This window comes from Semicossyphus pulcher, unplaced genomic scaffold (genome assembly GCF_022749685.1).
Source record: "Semicossyphus pulcher isolate SPU_LCO1_2020_fin unplaced genomic scaffold, fSemPul1.0.p SCAF_10, whole genome shotgun sequence".
Taxonomy (NCBI): domain Eukaryota; kingdom Metazoa; phylum Chordata; class Actinopteri; order Labriformes; family Labridae; genus Semicossyphus; species Semicossyphus pulcher.
In genome coordinates, this window is record NW_027211604.1 from 3,760,634 (window position 1) to 3,775,377 (window position 14,744).

Consider the following 14,744-nt stretch of genomic DNA (forward strand, 5'->3'; position numbering starts at 1 on the left):
CTTTCATGACTTTGATCATGGTAGAAGTGATTTTTTGTGATCTTTCTTGAGTTGTGTTTTCAGAAATCACGCGTAACATCTTAAATGCTTGTCGAAGTACTTTGACTTGAATTAAAGATCTGAATCTTTCCTGTCCTGACACAAAAATGTAGCCGACTTGCTGAGTGAAAAACAGGAAGAAAGATGTTGGGAAATGTAGTTTTTCAATGTGTTGTTTATTACCGAGTGCTGAAAGAGCATCAAACAGGCACAAAAACACAAAACGTCTTCCTGAACATCCAACGACTCGGAACGATCTGGAAACACGTCTCATTATTTTTTAGTTTATACAAGAAGGCAAAATGTTAGCATGTTAGCTGAACACTTGGAAAACACTTAATGCTAATCATTAGAATGCAAGCATCTTGATATCCACACTACAGGGGTGCTAACATGCTAACATTAGCATGTAATTGCAATAACCCACATTGTGCTTTAAGTTGAGTGTTCCCGCAAAGGCTGCTGAAAGTGACAGAAGAGTCTGAGATGTCCTAAAAAGGCCACCGTACAAGTAGAAGTCTTTGGATTTTGGAATCATAATGATGCGTCCTCCAGCACCCCCCGCAGGACAAACTTTAACTGTAACAGGAAAACTTATCAGACAGGGTCTGTAAAGTTTTACTAGCCACATTTTTTGTTTTGTACACACAAAAAATGAAAATTCCTAAAATTAACTTTAATTTAAACCTGCTAATTAGCCAAACATTTTTATCATTTCCTGTAGTTGTTTCACAACAGAAATCTTCACATTAATTTATCATGAAACACAAGCAGGAAGTGTTTTATAAGCAGTGACTTTGAATTAAAAACGTTCTAATGTGTTCGGCCTCGTAGAAGTCTCCAGATAAACTCTCCTCCAGTGTTTGTCGCCTCAGTACAGCCCGAGTTACCTGAATGAACTGGATTCTGTCGACTCATTTTGGCCGGACGACAATCATAAATGTTTTATGATAAAAACAGAACATACATAAAAACGGCTTTATACTTCGTTTTGCCGTTCTTTATGGAGAAGAGACAGAGAGATTTAGAGTCGAAGAAGATGCAAAAGATGGCCGACTGTTCTCTCCAGCACCTGATGAACGTTACATTAGCTTAGCTTAGCATACGTGTGTTTGCTGTTTTGCTGCTGCTTCCTAATAAACTTGATTTTAGATAAATTATTCTATAAATCATCTGATAACTTCACTGACAGAGACACAACGTTAAAGCCGTCCGACAGATCAATCAACTTCTGAACAAGAGATTTTATTGGCTGCTGGAGGAAACTGCCGGACCAATCAGGAGCTGCAATGTGACTCATTGGATAAAAGTTTGCATCCACTTTGTTGTATAACTTATATTTGTTGATGAAAAACTTTCCTTGCTTTAGTTTTGTTGATGGATCTCCTCCTGGACAATAAATAAATACAGTGATATTATTTATGGGAGATTTTTAACTTCTAATAACCTGTGCACTATTAGTTAATGTCTAACCACAGCAGGGACTGGTGTTTTTCAGCAGTCAAGCTGTCAGTTAACACTCTTGTTTAGCTCGAACATTAGCGCCTCTGAGCTGCCAGCAGATGTTTATAACCTGAACAAAAGGTCTGCAGATGTGCCCGAGTGCTTTCTGTCAGGATGTCACAGCGAGCAGCCAACATGTGGATCCAGTTAAGCGACGATGAGTAACAATCACACGACGCTGACAGAGTGAATGACCTCCTCTGTGTGTGGAGTGAAGCTGCTGCTCGTCACCACAGGAGGAGCGTTCAGAGCCGTCAGACAGAAACCAGCAGGTTCGTTTTAACGGGAGCTGTGACATCACTGTGTGTCAGATTTAATCACAACGAGGAAGTGAAAGAGAAGAATCGACTCTCAGCAATCAGCTGCTGTCTGCAGTTTTCTTTTGATTTACTTTCATTTTTTAATCGATTAAAATGCTCCACTGCAGCCTGAAAAACGTCTCTCATAAATTTAAAAGTAGCCTGCTAGCTTAGCTTAGCATAAAGAGTGCAAACAGGGAAGCTGTCGATTTGGGTCATAACCTCAGACTGAATGTAAGAGATGTATTTGTTAGCTGCTGTTCTGAAGCGTCAGGGTTGTGATTTTGGGCGTCGCCATCTTGTTTTTTGCAGCCAGAAGTGACCATATTGGAGGAAAGGGTGAAGCCGGAGAGGGTTAAGGTGTTAGCAAAGGCTAAGTTAGCAGCTAATGCTTTGGCTAGCTCAGTCGCCCTTGAATCACGAGTTTATAAAAAGTAGAGCTGATGTAATTTTCCAGATTTTGGGGTCTAAATGACTAATTGGTACATCAGGTTTTAAATGTCTCCAGTAGATGTGTTCAGCCTGCAGCAGTGAAACAGGCTGAAGATTACTGCCTGACTTTGGAGTTTAAACTGGTTCAGGTCCAACACAACGTTTGTGTAATACTGAATTACACATTCGAACTAACCGATTGAGGCAGCAGTGAAACAGCAGCTCCTGTTCTGTGAGCTTAAATCAGTGTTTTTCTGAATGGAGTCTGGTGTGTGTGCAGAGAGCGATGTAACGTCTGTCTGTGGTTAAAACAATCATCTTCCTCTGTAACAAAAAGGTCTATCTCTGTAGGAATCCTTTCTGTCATGTTGTCACACACTTAGAATAACAATCTGAGCCTGTCAGTGGAAACAACAAGAACTTTTAGTGGACGACCTTTGACCCATCAAGGATTATGTTGCAGCCATTACAGCCTGTTTCACTGCTGCAGGATGAACACATCTACTGGAGACGCTCACACACTGTTTGTACCTGTGAGTCATTTAGAGCCTAAATATGTAAAAAAAGAAATAAGGCCCAGGTTTAAAAATATATTTCCCTTTAAATAATAAAACTTTTAGAGGTATTTCTTTCTTGTATGGTTAAAAATCGTTGCGCTATCACTGCTGAAGCACACAAGTGATGTTGGAATGATAAAGAGGACAGAAGGCATCAATATCAGCTCTCATATAATGTCCATGACGCCTTCATGTCTTCACATAGTGTTAAAAAGTCCAGGCGTCCCATTGGAGTGTTTCTCGTCACCTGTCTTTAAGGTAAGTATCTCTTGTCGTCAAGGGCCGTGGAAACGATCACCTCTTTGCTCCCAAAGTCCCAGAAGGCCGTCATGTGGAAGGCCATGTTGGAGAAGACCACCAGGTACTCACAGAGGGCGAACAGCGTGTAGACTGCAGAGAGGAGAGGACAGACAGGAAGTGACTACCTGAGGAAGATCACCCTGAAAACCATCAGAGGGGTCAGACACTCACCTCCCGCCTCGCAGAACTTGTTGTGGCGTCTGAAGAAGTAAGCAGCAGCTACACAACAGCTGATGTTAAACAGGAAGAGACGCAGCTTCCAGCGGTATGATGTCACTTCCTGAGACGGACACAGAGATTTTAATACAACATCAAAGAGAAGCACAGAAACTGGTCTGCTGTGATCATGGCAGTCGGGATGTACATTAGCATTCCTGCTAACTCCGGCATGTTTACATCTTGATGCATCTTCATTTAAAACCTGAAAATAACATTAGAGCTGCACAATTCATCGAATATTAATCACGAACATGATTTTCTCTTCTCACGATGAAATAATCATGACTGACGCTCATATTGACGTTTAAAACGCTCCGCCCGTAGAAAACTCTGCTGCAGATGAAATCAAGCGCTACCTAAACTACCAGCCCCTCCCCCAGGGGGCGATGGAGAGCTTTGGGCTTCACTTCTGGGGGAGCTGGCGTGTCATGTGATGAGCGTGACCTCTCAGCAGCAGTTTAGAGAGGAAGAGTAAACAACAGAGACGGTCAGAGAAACTAAAGTCAGACGTCTGAACAGAAGACGAAGAGCTGGTTCCCTGAAGCGGCTCGTCAGCGCTTGTTTGGAGGCGTTTCAGGTTTAAGTGATGTGAAGGAGAAACAATGATCAGCAGAGAGGTCATGAAACTTGCGTCTGCGCCGCAAAGCAGCACCCAACTGCCAAACACACACTGAAATTACCCATGATGCACCAAGAACCTTGTTAAATTTATTTTGTACACGAGCCTGAATGTAGCACAAAATGCTACTGAAAGCGTTGCTCTGTTTATTTAAATGTGAAAGTACAAAAAGGAAATCCATAAAATAAATGATGGTGATTATAATCATGCAGTCTTAAATAACAGTGTACGAGTTTCCTCATATGAGACTTTAAATAAAGAGAGTGAAAAAGCAGAAGTGTAAAGACTTAAATAGTTCCAGGTTGTCCTGGATGTGTGGAAACCCTGCGGAGAACTTTAAATATTAAAATGAGTCCTCGGCTTTCCTGGAAACTGAACCGTCACTGAAACAGGAAACACCAAAATAAAGTTCAGACAGAGTTTAATGCAGAACTTCTTCATCTGTTCCAGCTTCAGCCGAACACCTGGAAACATGATCCTGAAAAGGTATCAAAGCGATGTCAGTGACCTGCTGTCCACACGGACTTTTCTTCATGGTGATTTAAAAACATCTTTGGCTGTATGTGCAAAGAGACTGATTTGACATTTCATGACACCACCTCAATGACCTCAAGATTGTTCTCAAGGACATAGAAATATCAACATCTGTTGATCTTCCTCTAGAACTCCTAAAACCTATGCTGGCACTAAAACCTGAAGATTTTCCTTTAGAACTCTTTAAATCACTCCAAAGACCACATTCTTAAAAACACTTTTTTTTTCTCTCCTCAGGAACTCTTTAAACTTCCTGAAGGACAAAATAAATCTCCTCAAGGATCCCTAGAACCTACTGAAACATTCCTGGAGGAATTTTCAAGCTTGTTAACCCCCTCATCAAACACTCCATGACCATAGCACCCCGAAAATATCAATTCAACCTCCTTAAGAACCCTTAGAAGCCCCTTAGGTACAAACTAAATCTCTTCAAAGATCAGTGGAACTTGTGAAACAATCAAGCTCTTAAACCTCCTTGAAAACCAATTTCACCTCCTCTAGAACCTTTAGTACCGCCAGCTAATACCTCATGTGTTCAGAACTCCTTCAACCTCTGAAAAGAACACAGGCACCACCTGAAATTTAAAGTAAACCTCCTTCAGAGCCCTTAGAAGTTCCTTAGGTACAAAATGAATCAAGGATCCATAGAACTTTGAAACATTACTGGAGACATTTCCAAGCTCTTAAACCTCGCTGAAAACCAATTGAGCCTCGTCTAGAACCATTTGAATGTCCTCATTGAACACCTCACGATCTTCAGAACTCCTTCAACCCCTGAAGAGACACCTCCTGAGTTATCAATTCAACCTTCTCAAGAACCCTTAGAACATCATGAAACATTCCTACAGCCATTTTCAAGCCTGTACAACCTCCTCGAAAACCACCAAATTCCTCATAAGGTCCCCAAAACCGTTCAACTGACTCACCCTACAATAGAATATTTTTAAGGTCCAGTAAACCTCATTAGACACCTCGTAACCTTCCTGTTACACTTACAGAACCGCTTCAAAGTCAACAAGCACCTTCTGAAATATGCATTTAACCTCCGAAAAACCTCTTAGAACCTCCTGGAAGTCGAGACAAATTTCTTCAAGGATCGGTAGAACCTCCTGAAACATTCCTAGAGCCATTTTCAAGCTCTTCAACCTCCTGTTAACCTTCTCAAGAACCCTAACACCTCTTAAGAACTCCACGAGCGCCAAAATCTCCCCAAAGACTATACGAAACCTTCTCAAGGATTCTTAACTCCTCCTTAAGGACCACCAGAACCTCCAGTCAATCAGTTTCTCTGAATTAATCTGGATTCAGGGACCTGATGTGTGTTGATGGACTTGTGGCTCTGTAGCATCTCCTGCAGGTGAACACTCGCAAATGCTGTAACTGTATTTTCTGTATCAAAAAACTGTATTTTTGAGGATTGGAGATTTAGGAAGGGAAACTTGTAACTTCTCTTCATAATTCGCTGCACTATTCAATTTGACGTTCAGGCAGGCAGCTGTTTGTTTACCTCTGGGTTCACGTAGTGTTTCCTGATCACGTGCCACAGTCTGCAGGTAATGAGCATGTGCGCCACCGAGCTGCCGATGAACACGATGAAACCGTTTTTATGAACACCTGCGGACACAAACAGCTCGTTAACCTTTAACAGCTGGTCAGACACTTCAGACAGTACAGACAGCGGCGGTGGTACTCACTGTAAGTTTCTGTGGACGACACGTATGTGAGAAGCAGCAGGCCAGTGTTTTCTGCCAGGCTGCAGAGGAGAGCCAGCCCGCTCAGCAGCAGCTCTGGCCACTTTTCGAAGCGGCTACGGTAGAAGCTGAAGTAGGCTACAGACACCAGGTAGCGCGGCGCTGAGTGCAGGCCGATGCAGCAGCGCCAGATGTAGCGCTCCGGTAGCAGGCTGATGGCGGCGCTGATGGACGGGAGGTAGTTTGATACCTGGTTAATGAGGACAGAGAGAGACAATTACTCAATTTCCTTTCCTTTTGTTTTGTATTTTTCCTCTGACACTTCACTTCTCTGAGAGTTTCATGTCTCAGCTTAACTCACTCGGCAGTGTGTAAATGTCGAGTCTTCAAAGTGGTAAATGAGTGAAACGAAGAGGCAGGCGATGAGGCCGGTCAGGGGGAGCAGGACTGTCCCCACAGCGAAGCTGGTGAAGGGGAGCCGGATGAGGGGCCGGCTGCTGTGCGGCCCCTGGAGCATCCTGAACAAACACCACAGTGAAAAGATTTAAAACCATTGAATGATACTGAGCCCTTAGATGTGTTTCAGTTACACACTGACTGGGACATCTTACAGGAGTTAATCTACTAATTGTGTTTCTGCTGGACTTCAAACTTAGTTTAAATGTCTGCAATTAAATTATTTTGTACCTATATGTCAACATCAAGCACACCAATGCTGAATATACAAAGCTATTATATACCAGTAATTACGGTCTGAAATAACGTCAAATAACGTCACTAAGCAGCATTGGAGAAACACGGATTTTCAACATGAAGCTGCTCTATTCAGTGTTTTCACAGTTTTAATTACTCTGCCTGTTCTGTACCAGAGAGGAGGAAGCCTCTGTGGATAATTCGGCTTGATTTAAATCCTAGTTGTGTTAGAAATCTTAAGTGCCTGTTGCGATGCAACAGGCGCCTATATTTACATATACAGGTTATAAAGTGACGTTAAGGACCTGTCGTCCCTCTACACCGTGCATGCTAGCAGTTAGCTTTAAACAGAAGCATATGCATCTTGCTATAGCTTAAAAACACTCACCTTTAAAGCTCTCCAGGCTGGCTGGACCCGGTACTCCGCTTCACAGTCATCAATCCCCCTTAACTCTGTGTTAATCTAATCCTGTTAGCTCAGGTTAACTTCGGAAGCTACTCAGGTAACAGGACATAGTTAGCTAACGTTAGCTGTGAACTTCAATTTACTCGTGCGCTAAATGTTGCTTTTAATCTAGTAAACCGTTTCTACGCTGAATGTATACCTCTCCACAGCAGCTCATATCCTTTAATTACTCACTGACATGCTTTTTACCGGTATTTTATTGATTTTCTACCGAATAGGGCGGCGGACTTCAACCGGCATCAGGCTAGCTGAAATAATGCTGCATTCACGTGCACTCGGAAGCCCCCCTTTTCGAGTTGGAACGTTCCAATTTTCAAAATTGTGTTTACAAGGTTTAAATCGAAATATGAAGACAGTATAGATTCTTGAAATAAAATGTGTTCTAATCTAATTTAATTTAAGTGACAGAAACTAATGCTTTCAACGCAAATATATATTGAAGTTACAAATGAGCAAACAAATGGTACAATATGGCTAAGTTAATACAAAGTTTATGACCGTCAATTCAGCAGTGTTCTCTGATCTGCCATGTTTCTGCATAAACTGAAGTCACAAGATATTTTCTCCGACTTCTCGAGTTCTTGTTCCGACTATAAGGAAGCCCTGGCGTGACATACCCCAGTCGAAAACTTATAATTCCGATTACTCCGACACCATTTGAATGCAAGGTATGGTTAACTGCTTCCGTTCAAAACAACCTTCAGAATAAAAGTCCATGTTAATCCATACTTGAACCGTTGGAAATTGCAAAGGGTGGTGGAAAGTAAATTGTGAGGTGTTGATGAATAAATAAATACTCTCTTGTTCGTCTCAGTTGTCTTAAATAATCATATTGTATTACTAGTAGGCTACCAAGAAACAGACTTCACACAACAGTAGTAGAATTTTGAGTTGGACAGGAAGTCAAGTTTCTGCTTTGAAAATGTAATGGGATGTACAGGAATTTTGCTTTTACAGACACAAGATTAATAACACTAAAAAAACACACACACAATAAATAAAATTGCATAGAGGAATAATCATCTAATGATAGAATATATAATAGTACATTTTCTGCTTTCATTACATTTCCCTGATTGTACTCACTGAAAAACAGTAACTGATGTAACATTTTCAGTGCAAGACATCGTAAAAACAGCAAGTTGATTGATAAAATGCACACAGATTGAGAACTGCTCTGCCTTTATACCTTGGTTAGGGCTGCACCCTCTGATTGAGGTCAACAAAGGCCAGAAATAACACTTTCTGGTACACGTCTGTTATAGAGGGACAAAAGGCAATATGAGCTTTCCTAGACAAGACAGGTTACATAGGACCAGAGGTGGAAAGCAGATGAGATTCTTGCGCCGGTTGAGTTCCCATGAAGTTGTGATTCCTCACAGGGTTGGGCTCTCCCCACAGCAGAACAAATGTTTTACTTACAAGGATCTGTTCTTTATGTTCAATAGTTGGTCTCAGTGCATCTTTTCATGTTATACAGGAAAGAAGAAACCCACACCAATCACAATGAAATAATATATAACTAAAAGTTGAAGGATGTTTTTTTCCTACCCAAAAGCTCATCATAGCTACCAATGTCACTGACTAGCACCACAGAGCCACCAGCCTTATCAGATCCCCAATTATCCCCCCGAGCTGAGTTGGTGGCCCAGCCGATACCTGTGAGGTCTCCTGTTCCTGCTGACCTGCAGAGGTCTCCTGTTCCTGCTCAGCTGCAGAGGTCTCCTGTTCCTGCTCAGCTGCAGAGGTCTCCTGTTCCTGCTCAGCTGCAGAGGTCTCCTGTTCCTACTCAGCTGCAGAGGTCTCCTGTTCCTGCTCAGCTGCAGAGGTCTCCTGTTCCTACTCAGCTGCAGAGGCCTCCTGTTCCTGCTGACCTACAGAGGCCTCCTGTTCCTGCTCAGCTGCAGAGGTCTCCTGTTCCTGCTCAGCTGCAGAGGTCTCCTGTTCCTACTCAGCTGCAGAGGTCTCCTGTTCCTGCTCAGCTGCAGAGGTCTCCTGTTCCTACTCAGCTGCAGAGGCCTCCTGTTCCTGCTGACCTACAGAGGCCTCCTGTTCCTGCTGAGCTGCAAAGGCCTCCTGTTCCTGCTCAGCTGCAGAGGAATCCTGTTCCTGCTGACCTACAGAGGCCTCCTGTTCCTGCTGAGCTGCAGAGGCCTCCTGTTCCTGCTCAGCTGCAGAGGTCTTCTGTTCCTGCTGAGCTGCAGAGGTCTCCTGTTCCTGCTCAGCTGCAGAGGCCTCCCGTTCCTGCTCAGCTGCAGAGGTCTCCTGTTCCTACTGACCTACAGAGGTCTACTGTCCACTCCCGAAGACATTATTCAGTATTTTTACTTGATATTATCTTTAAGCACATATAGTTAAAGGCAGGATGTCAGGAGGAGCATGTCCTCCATACTGTTCGCATACTGCTACATTTACCTTTTACTGTCTCAATTCAACTTTATAAACACTCTGATTTAAGTCTCTGCTGTGTTTTGTAAAACTCTTAATGTAGGTCTTCAGCTCTCTCTAGTGGTGAAGGAGAGTCAGGCCACAATCTTTTCACAAACTTTTCTGCTTTTGTAAAGTTATCAAAAGGTCTGTTACGATTTAATATGGGCTTCCCTTTCTCACAGAACGTCAGCTTCTCTCTCAGTCGGTTCACATTAAAGTTCAACACCTGAAACAGAAAAGTACAGCTGAACATGACCAGCAGAACAACTTTTTGGTCTTAGAATGCTGGACAGGGCTGGATTGTTAGCTGCCATGCTCCATGCTAACTCAGATTACCATTATCATCGTATAACAGTATAATACAGAAACTAGAATTCACAGTGTTAAAGAGTTTAGGATGCAGGACTGCTGTACATTCAGAAGACAATTTAATCCCCCTGATTTACAGAAATAAATCCACATTTTGATGTTTGGTTGTGTTTTGACAAGAGAAACTATTGCGTCATGTCACAATGGCAGATAAAATCGGTCAGCTCTGTAAAGTGGAGGGATTTAAAGGAGGGTTGACGGATAGAAGGAATAACAGTGGCCCTAAAGGCCAAAACACAAACAAATCTCATTAAACAACAAAACAATGTAAAATGTCACGTTTTCTTTAATGTTGTGTTTTTGAAATATTGTTGTGTTTTGACCTTTGGGGCCACCGAAAGAAACAAAGAGCTGCAGTTGACCTTTCAACATAACAGCATTATATTCAGTGAAGGACAAGCAGTGAAGGTACCTGGTCATCCACATGCAGGGCGACGGCGACATGTTCCCAGACATAGAACTGGTTACACACCATCCTCGCCTCCATCTGTTTTTCATCATCTTTCTGGACCAAATTATAGCTGACAAATAGAAAACAATTAAATTAAATAACATAGAAATTGCATGTATTTCAACTAATCTATGGCAGCTATAAAACGTATTAAACAAAAGAGGGCTAAGAATGGAGCCTTGAGGAACACCACAACTCAACAAAGCGTTTTTTTTGTTTTTCTTTACTGTTTTTGTTTTTGTCTGACTGCCAGGTCAGCCCTACACATGTGTCTGTATGTGACTGACTGACTGACTGACTGAGAGAGTGAGTGACGGTACATTTAGAGCCATAGACAGAGAGAGTTGCAACACGAAATGACGGATCATGGAGCATATTGAACCTCCACTGACGCAACTCTCTGTCTACATGGCTCTTGATACTTTGTTCGGGGAGGAGGCTGGACTGCTCCTCCGCTGTTCGTCTGCTGTGCTCACCATATCTGCAGCGTGCATATCCAGGGGTAGTTTCTGGTCTTTGTTTTAAAGGTTTCTGTAGGTTGGTCTTAACAGAAATATTAAAAACGGGACCTTGCGCACAGCGAAAACAACCGTATGTGCCGAAACGGAGAGATGGAGAGTGAGCGAGGGGGAGATGGACGGATCGCACCCAAGTTACGTCTGTAACACGATGTTATTTACTAATATTTACACTTAAGGCCTGCGGGAGATTTATGACTACGTTTTTATTTCAAAGAAGATTAAAAAGGAACCGCAATAAGGAGCCTGTGAGTGACTTTATCCATCAAATAACTTCCTGGAAAAGTTACAGATAATGTAAAAATAAACAACAGCAGCCCAGGAAACACTTCAAAATAAAAGCATGTACAAACGAGGGGAGTCAGAATTCCAGATCGGGCTTTTACTTTGAAAAAGCATACCGGAAGTATTGACCTATTTTACTCTCCATGCCTGTGACTTTTAAGAGATGTTAATATTGCTGTCAGAGAGACGGCTTGCGGTAAAATTAGGCGAGCCTCCTACTCTCTGCATTTCCGGCGCGCGTGACGACTCTCACCTGTTTTCATGCATTTAAAATGAAAATGAACACGTCACGCGCACGCCACGCAGCCGCCACAAACACACGCTACGCACACGCCACGCACACGCCACGATTCCAGTGTTGCCCACAAAAGTGCACATTGACCTGAAGTGGTCAGCACGTAGGCCTACCAGGTTCTGACCTAATCTTGTTGTCTTGTGTTTTTTACATTTCCTTACATATAGGACGGATGGATAATAATGCCACCTGGGACATAACAGCTAAATGATCAGAATTTAGTTGACTGTGTTGTTGGTGATGTTTCAGTAGTTCAGGTGAATCAGATAAAATTGGTGTACTTAATAAACACAAACAATATTTGAGTTGGATATGACTTTTGTGTAGTTAACTGTTGCTCGCTGATGAAAGTTGTATTGACTCTTATGTCTGTTTTAAATTGTTCTGTTTGTCTGTAAATTTCACAAAGAAAACACAAAAAACGACGGACAGGAATCGTGTCCTGGCGTTAGCAGCAGCTCTACACGTGGAAAAAAAGTGAGGGGATTAATCTCCTCTACCATTGTTGTTGACAAAGTTGATATGGGAAGTCCTGCCCCTTCTTGATTTTGATTGGTCGTGAGACAGAAGTGACATTGACGGACACGTTCCAGAGTTGAACTATTTCAACTGAGAGCGCTGTAAGCAAAAAACAAGACGCTGAGCTTCATTGGTTTTGTATAGAAGATCGGCGCTGCCATTAGTGGACACAGGCCCTAATGGTTGTTTTGAATGTGGGAAGTGTTAATTTTTTATTTTTAGAAATCACAATAAAATCTGAAAGGTTCTGTTGCACAGATATTCTTAGCAGGTTTTTATAAACACCATTTCCCATAAGCCCACAGGTCACAACAGTTTAGACATCTCTGTTCAACACACCAGGCAAGAGAAGCTGCACTGAACTGTAGTTTTCAGGAAGTGATGTCATGAAGACTTCTATTACTGCTAAACAAATGATTTAATTTAAATATTACAAAATTCAACTTGTGGTGACATTTAAACCAAAGGATCAGCGTTCCCCTCAGAGTTACCTGTGTGTCTCAGACATGGCCTGCGGCCTCCACAGGAAGCAGCCATCTTTGTAAGTGCAGACATAATCTGTGACGTCAGACAGCAATGGATGGTATGAGTACATCTCAGTGGTGGCTGGGCTGTGGACCAGAACGACGTACATCACTTCCTGTTTGTACAGGACGGTCCTCAACACTCGCATGGAAGGCGCAGCGCCGGAGCAAAACTGGAGGCGATAAAAGAGGTTTCATTGTACGAGTCAGTTCTCGTTGTATGCAGAAAATTCATTCATTAAACTTTCTGTAAATGATCTTTAAAACCCGCTCTTAATTTATGTATTGATCTTGAATTTGATTTTGCCTCAGTGTTTCATGTGATCTTTAAAGTGGACTCATCTCCCTCTGGTGATCATGGATCTATCTGATTCATCATAAGCTGTACAGATGCAACACCAGCAGATGTCCAGCAGGTGTCGCCATTTTCAATGAAATCCTTTGGTTTTGTTTTCAACACAAATGGTTCCTACAGACTCGCTGCTCTTGAAACCGCCGTCCTCGTCACGTCTTGACAGTGTTGGGCAGGAGTGACCTACCTCCCTACCTCCCACCCAGCCACCCATTTGAGCTTTTATTTTGGTATGTTTACATTTACATATGTATACATGTACAAAGTGGTCCTGGGCCAGATACCTGCTCGCTGTATGCCTTCAGCACCTCCTCCAGTGAGAGTGTGATGCGGTATGAACCCAGCCTGGAGCTCCTCTGGAAGGCCGGGGAGGAGGCAAACTTTTCCAGAAAGCTCTGCTGCCTCCCGACCTGCTCCTCAGTCCTGTCTGGGTAGGTGTTCTCCAGGAACCTCCTCTCAGCTGACTCGATCTCTTCTGGCCCCACGACTAGACTCCACCACAGCAGAGGGCTGGGCCCGGGGTTTGTGAAGCCCTTCTTCCTCCTGATGCCCCATAATCCAGCTTGGTTGGTGTCATGTTTCAGATGAGTCACGCGAAACTCTGGCTGGGGGGAGGCAGTGAGGATCCCTTTGGAGAGATATCGGTTTTCCAGACCTTGGGCTACATCTGTCAAATCCTTCAGTTTCAGGTGGCGTCCTTCTGCGATGTGTTCCTGGTGTCTTCTCTCGTTGTATCGTATCTCCATGCTCAGATCAGGAAGTATTTATAGGTAATAAATCAAAGAAGAAGAATTCAAAGTTTCCTTTGTTGTGGTGAAAGTGAAAGCAGCTGCCGCCTGCAAACTAAAGATAAGTCACACCCACTTCCTCTTCATGGAGGCCTGAGGTAACTCTGAGTCATGTGATAGAAAGGGAAATAAGAGGTTTGACCTTCAAACCTTTCTGCTCACTCCTCGCTGCTGGTGTTGTTTTTCTTCTTTCTCATTTTGTTCTGAGAAAAGTGTCGTGTTCCACATGCAAATGTGCAAAAACATATTTATCAAGCGCAATAATATCTATAAGATATGCACAAAATCCACTTAAATGGGATTTTTTCTATTGTCATTGTGTACATGTGTGTGGTTGAGTGTATGTGGGCGTGAAGGGTTATTTTTGCTTTCAGAAACGCACTGAAAATGTTGTTGAACAGTAAAAGCGTTGACTTAATTGGCCTTAATTAAGCAATCAAAGTTGATTGGTTGGCAAATGGTTTTGAGCAGCTTCTACATGAAATATAAACACAGAACGACGTACAAGTAATCATACGAAGATGTAATAAATGGATAACCTTGATAACACCAGACACACACAAAGCAATGAATGGATACGTCACTTTGTAATAATGAAGCTCTCTTTAATAGCAGCATTCAATAGAACCACTAAAAACAGGAACATAACTCTCATGATGTGATGAAACAGCAGAGAGTGAGGGAAGTTAAAACTTACACACAAGAAGTAAAATACAAAAACATATGGACAGAAAAATAAATAAAATCAAAGTCCAGACTAAAAGGTAAAAAACCACCCATTACCTCATAAAGAGACATCAGTGTTAACGTTAACAAGGCGACTGTAGCAGTTTCAAGGCTAGCAGCTCCGTCAAGCGTCAA

At 42.5% G+C, this 14,744-nt stretch overlaps 2 protein-coding genes across 2 annotated transcripts; both read right to left on the reverse strand.

Moving 5' to 3' along the window:
• On the reverse strand, positions 1 to 7,572 carry LOC138603156 (post-GPI attachment to proteins factor 2-like). The gene is made up of 6 exons (XM_069674853.1): positions 7,275 to 7,572; positions 6,555 to 6,711; positions 6,197 to 6,443; positions 6,010 to 6,116; positions 3,302 to 3,410; positions 1 to 3,220 (listed from the first exon to the last, which is right to left on the reverse strand). The coding sequence occupies exons 2-6, from the start codon at positions 6,708 to 6,710 to the stop codon at positions 3,084 to 3,086; spliced, it is 756 nt and encodes a 251-aa protein (XP_069530954.1). The 5' UTR covers position 6,711; positions 7,275 to 7,572; the 3' UTR covers positions 1 to 3,083.
• A 593-nt stretch (positions 7,573 to 8,165) lies between these two features.
• LOC138603147 (uncharacterized) lies at positions 8,166 to 13,919 on the reverse strand. Its single transcript, XM_069674841.1, has 4 exons — positions 13,380 to 13,919; positions 12,711 to 12,916; positions 10,564 to 10,672; positions 8,166 to 10,008 (listed from the first exon to the last, which is right to left on the reverse strand). Exons 1-4 carry the CDS (start codon positions 13,839 to 13,841, stop codon positions 9,835 to 9,837), a joined length of 951 nt encoding a protein of 316 aa, XP_069530942.1. The 5' UTR covers positions 13,842 to 13,919; the 3' UTR covers positions 8,166 to 9,834.
• Between the last annotated feature and the right edge of the window lie 825 nt (positions 13,920 to 14,744).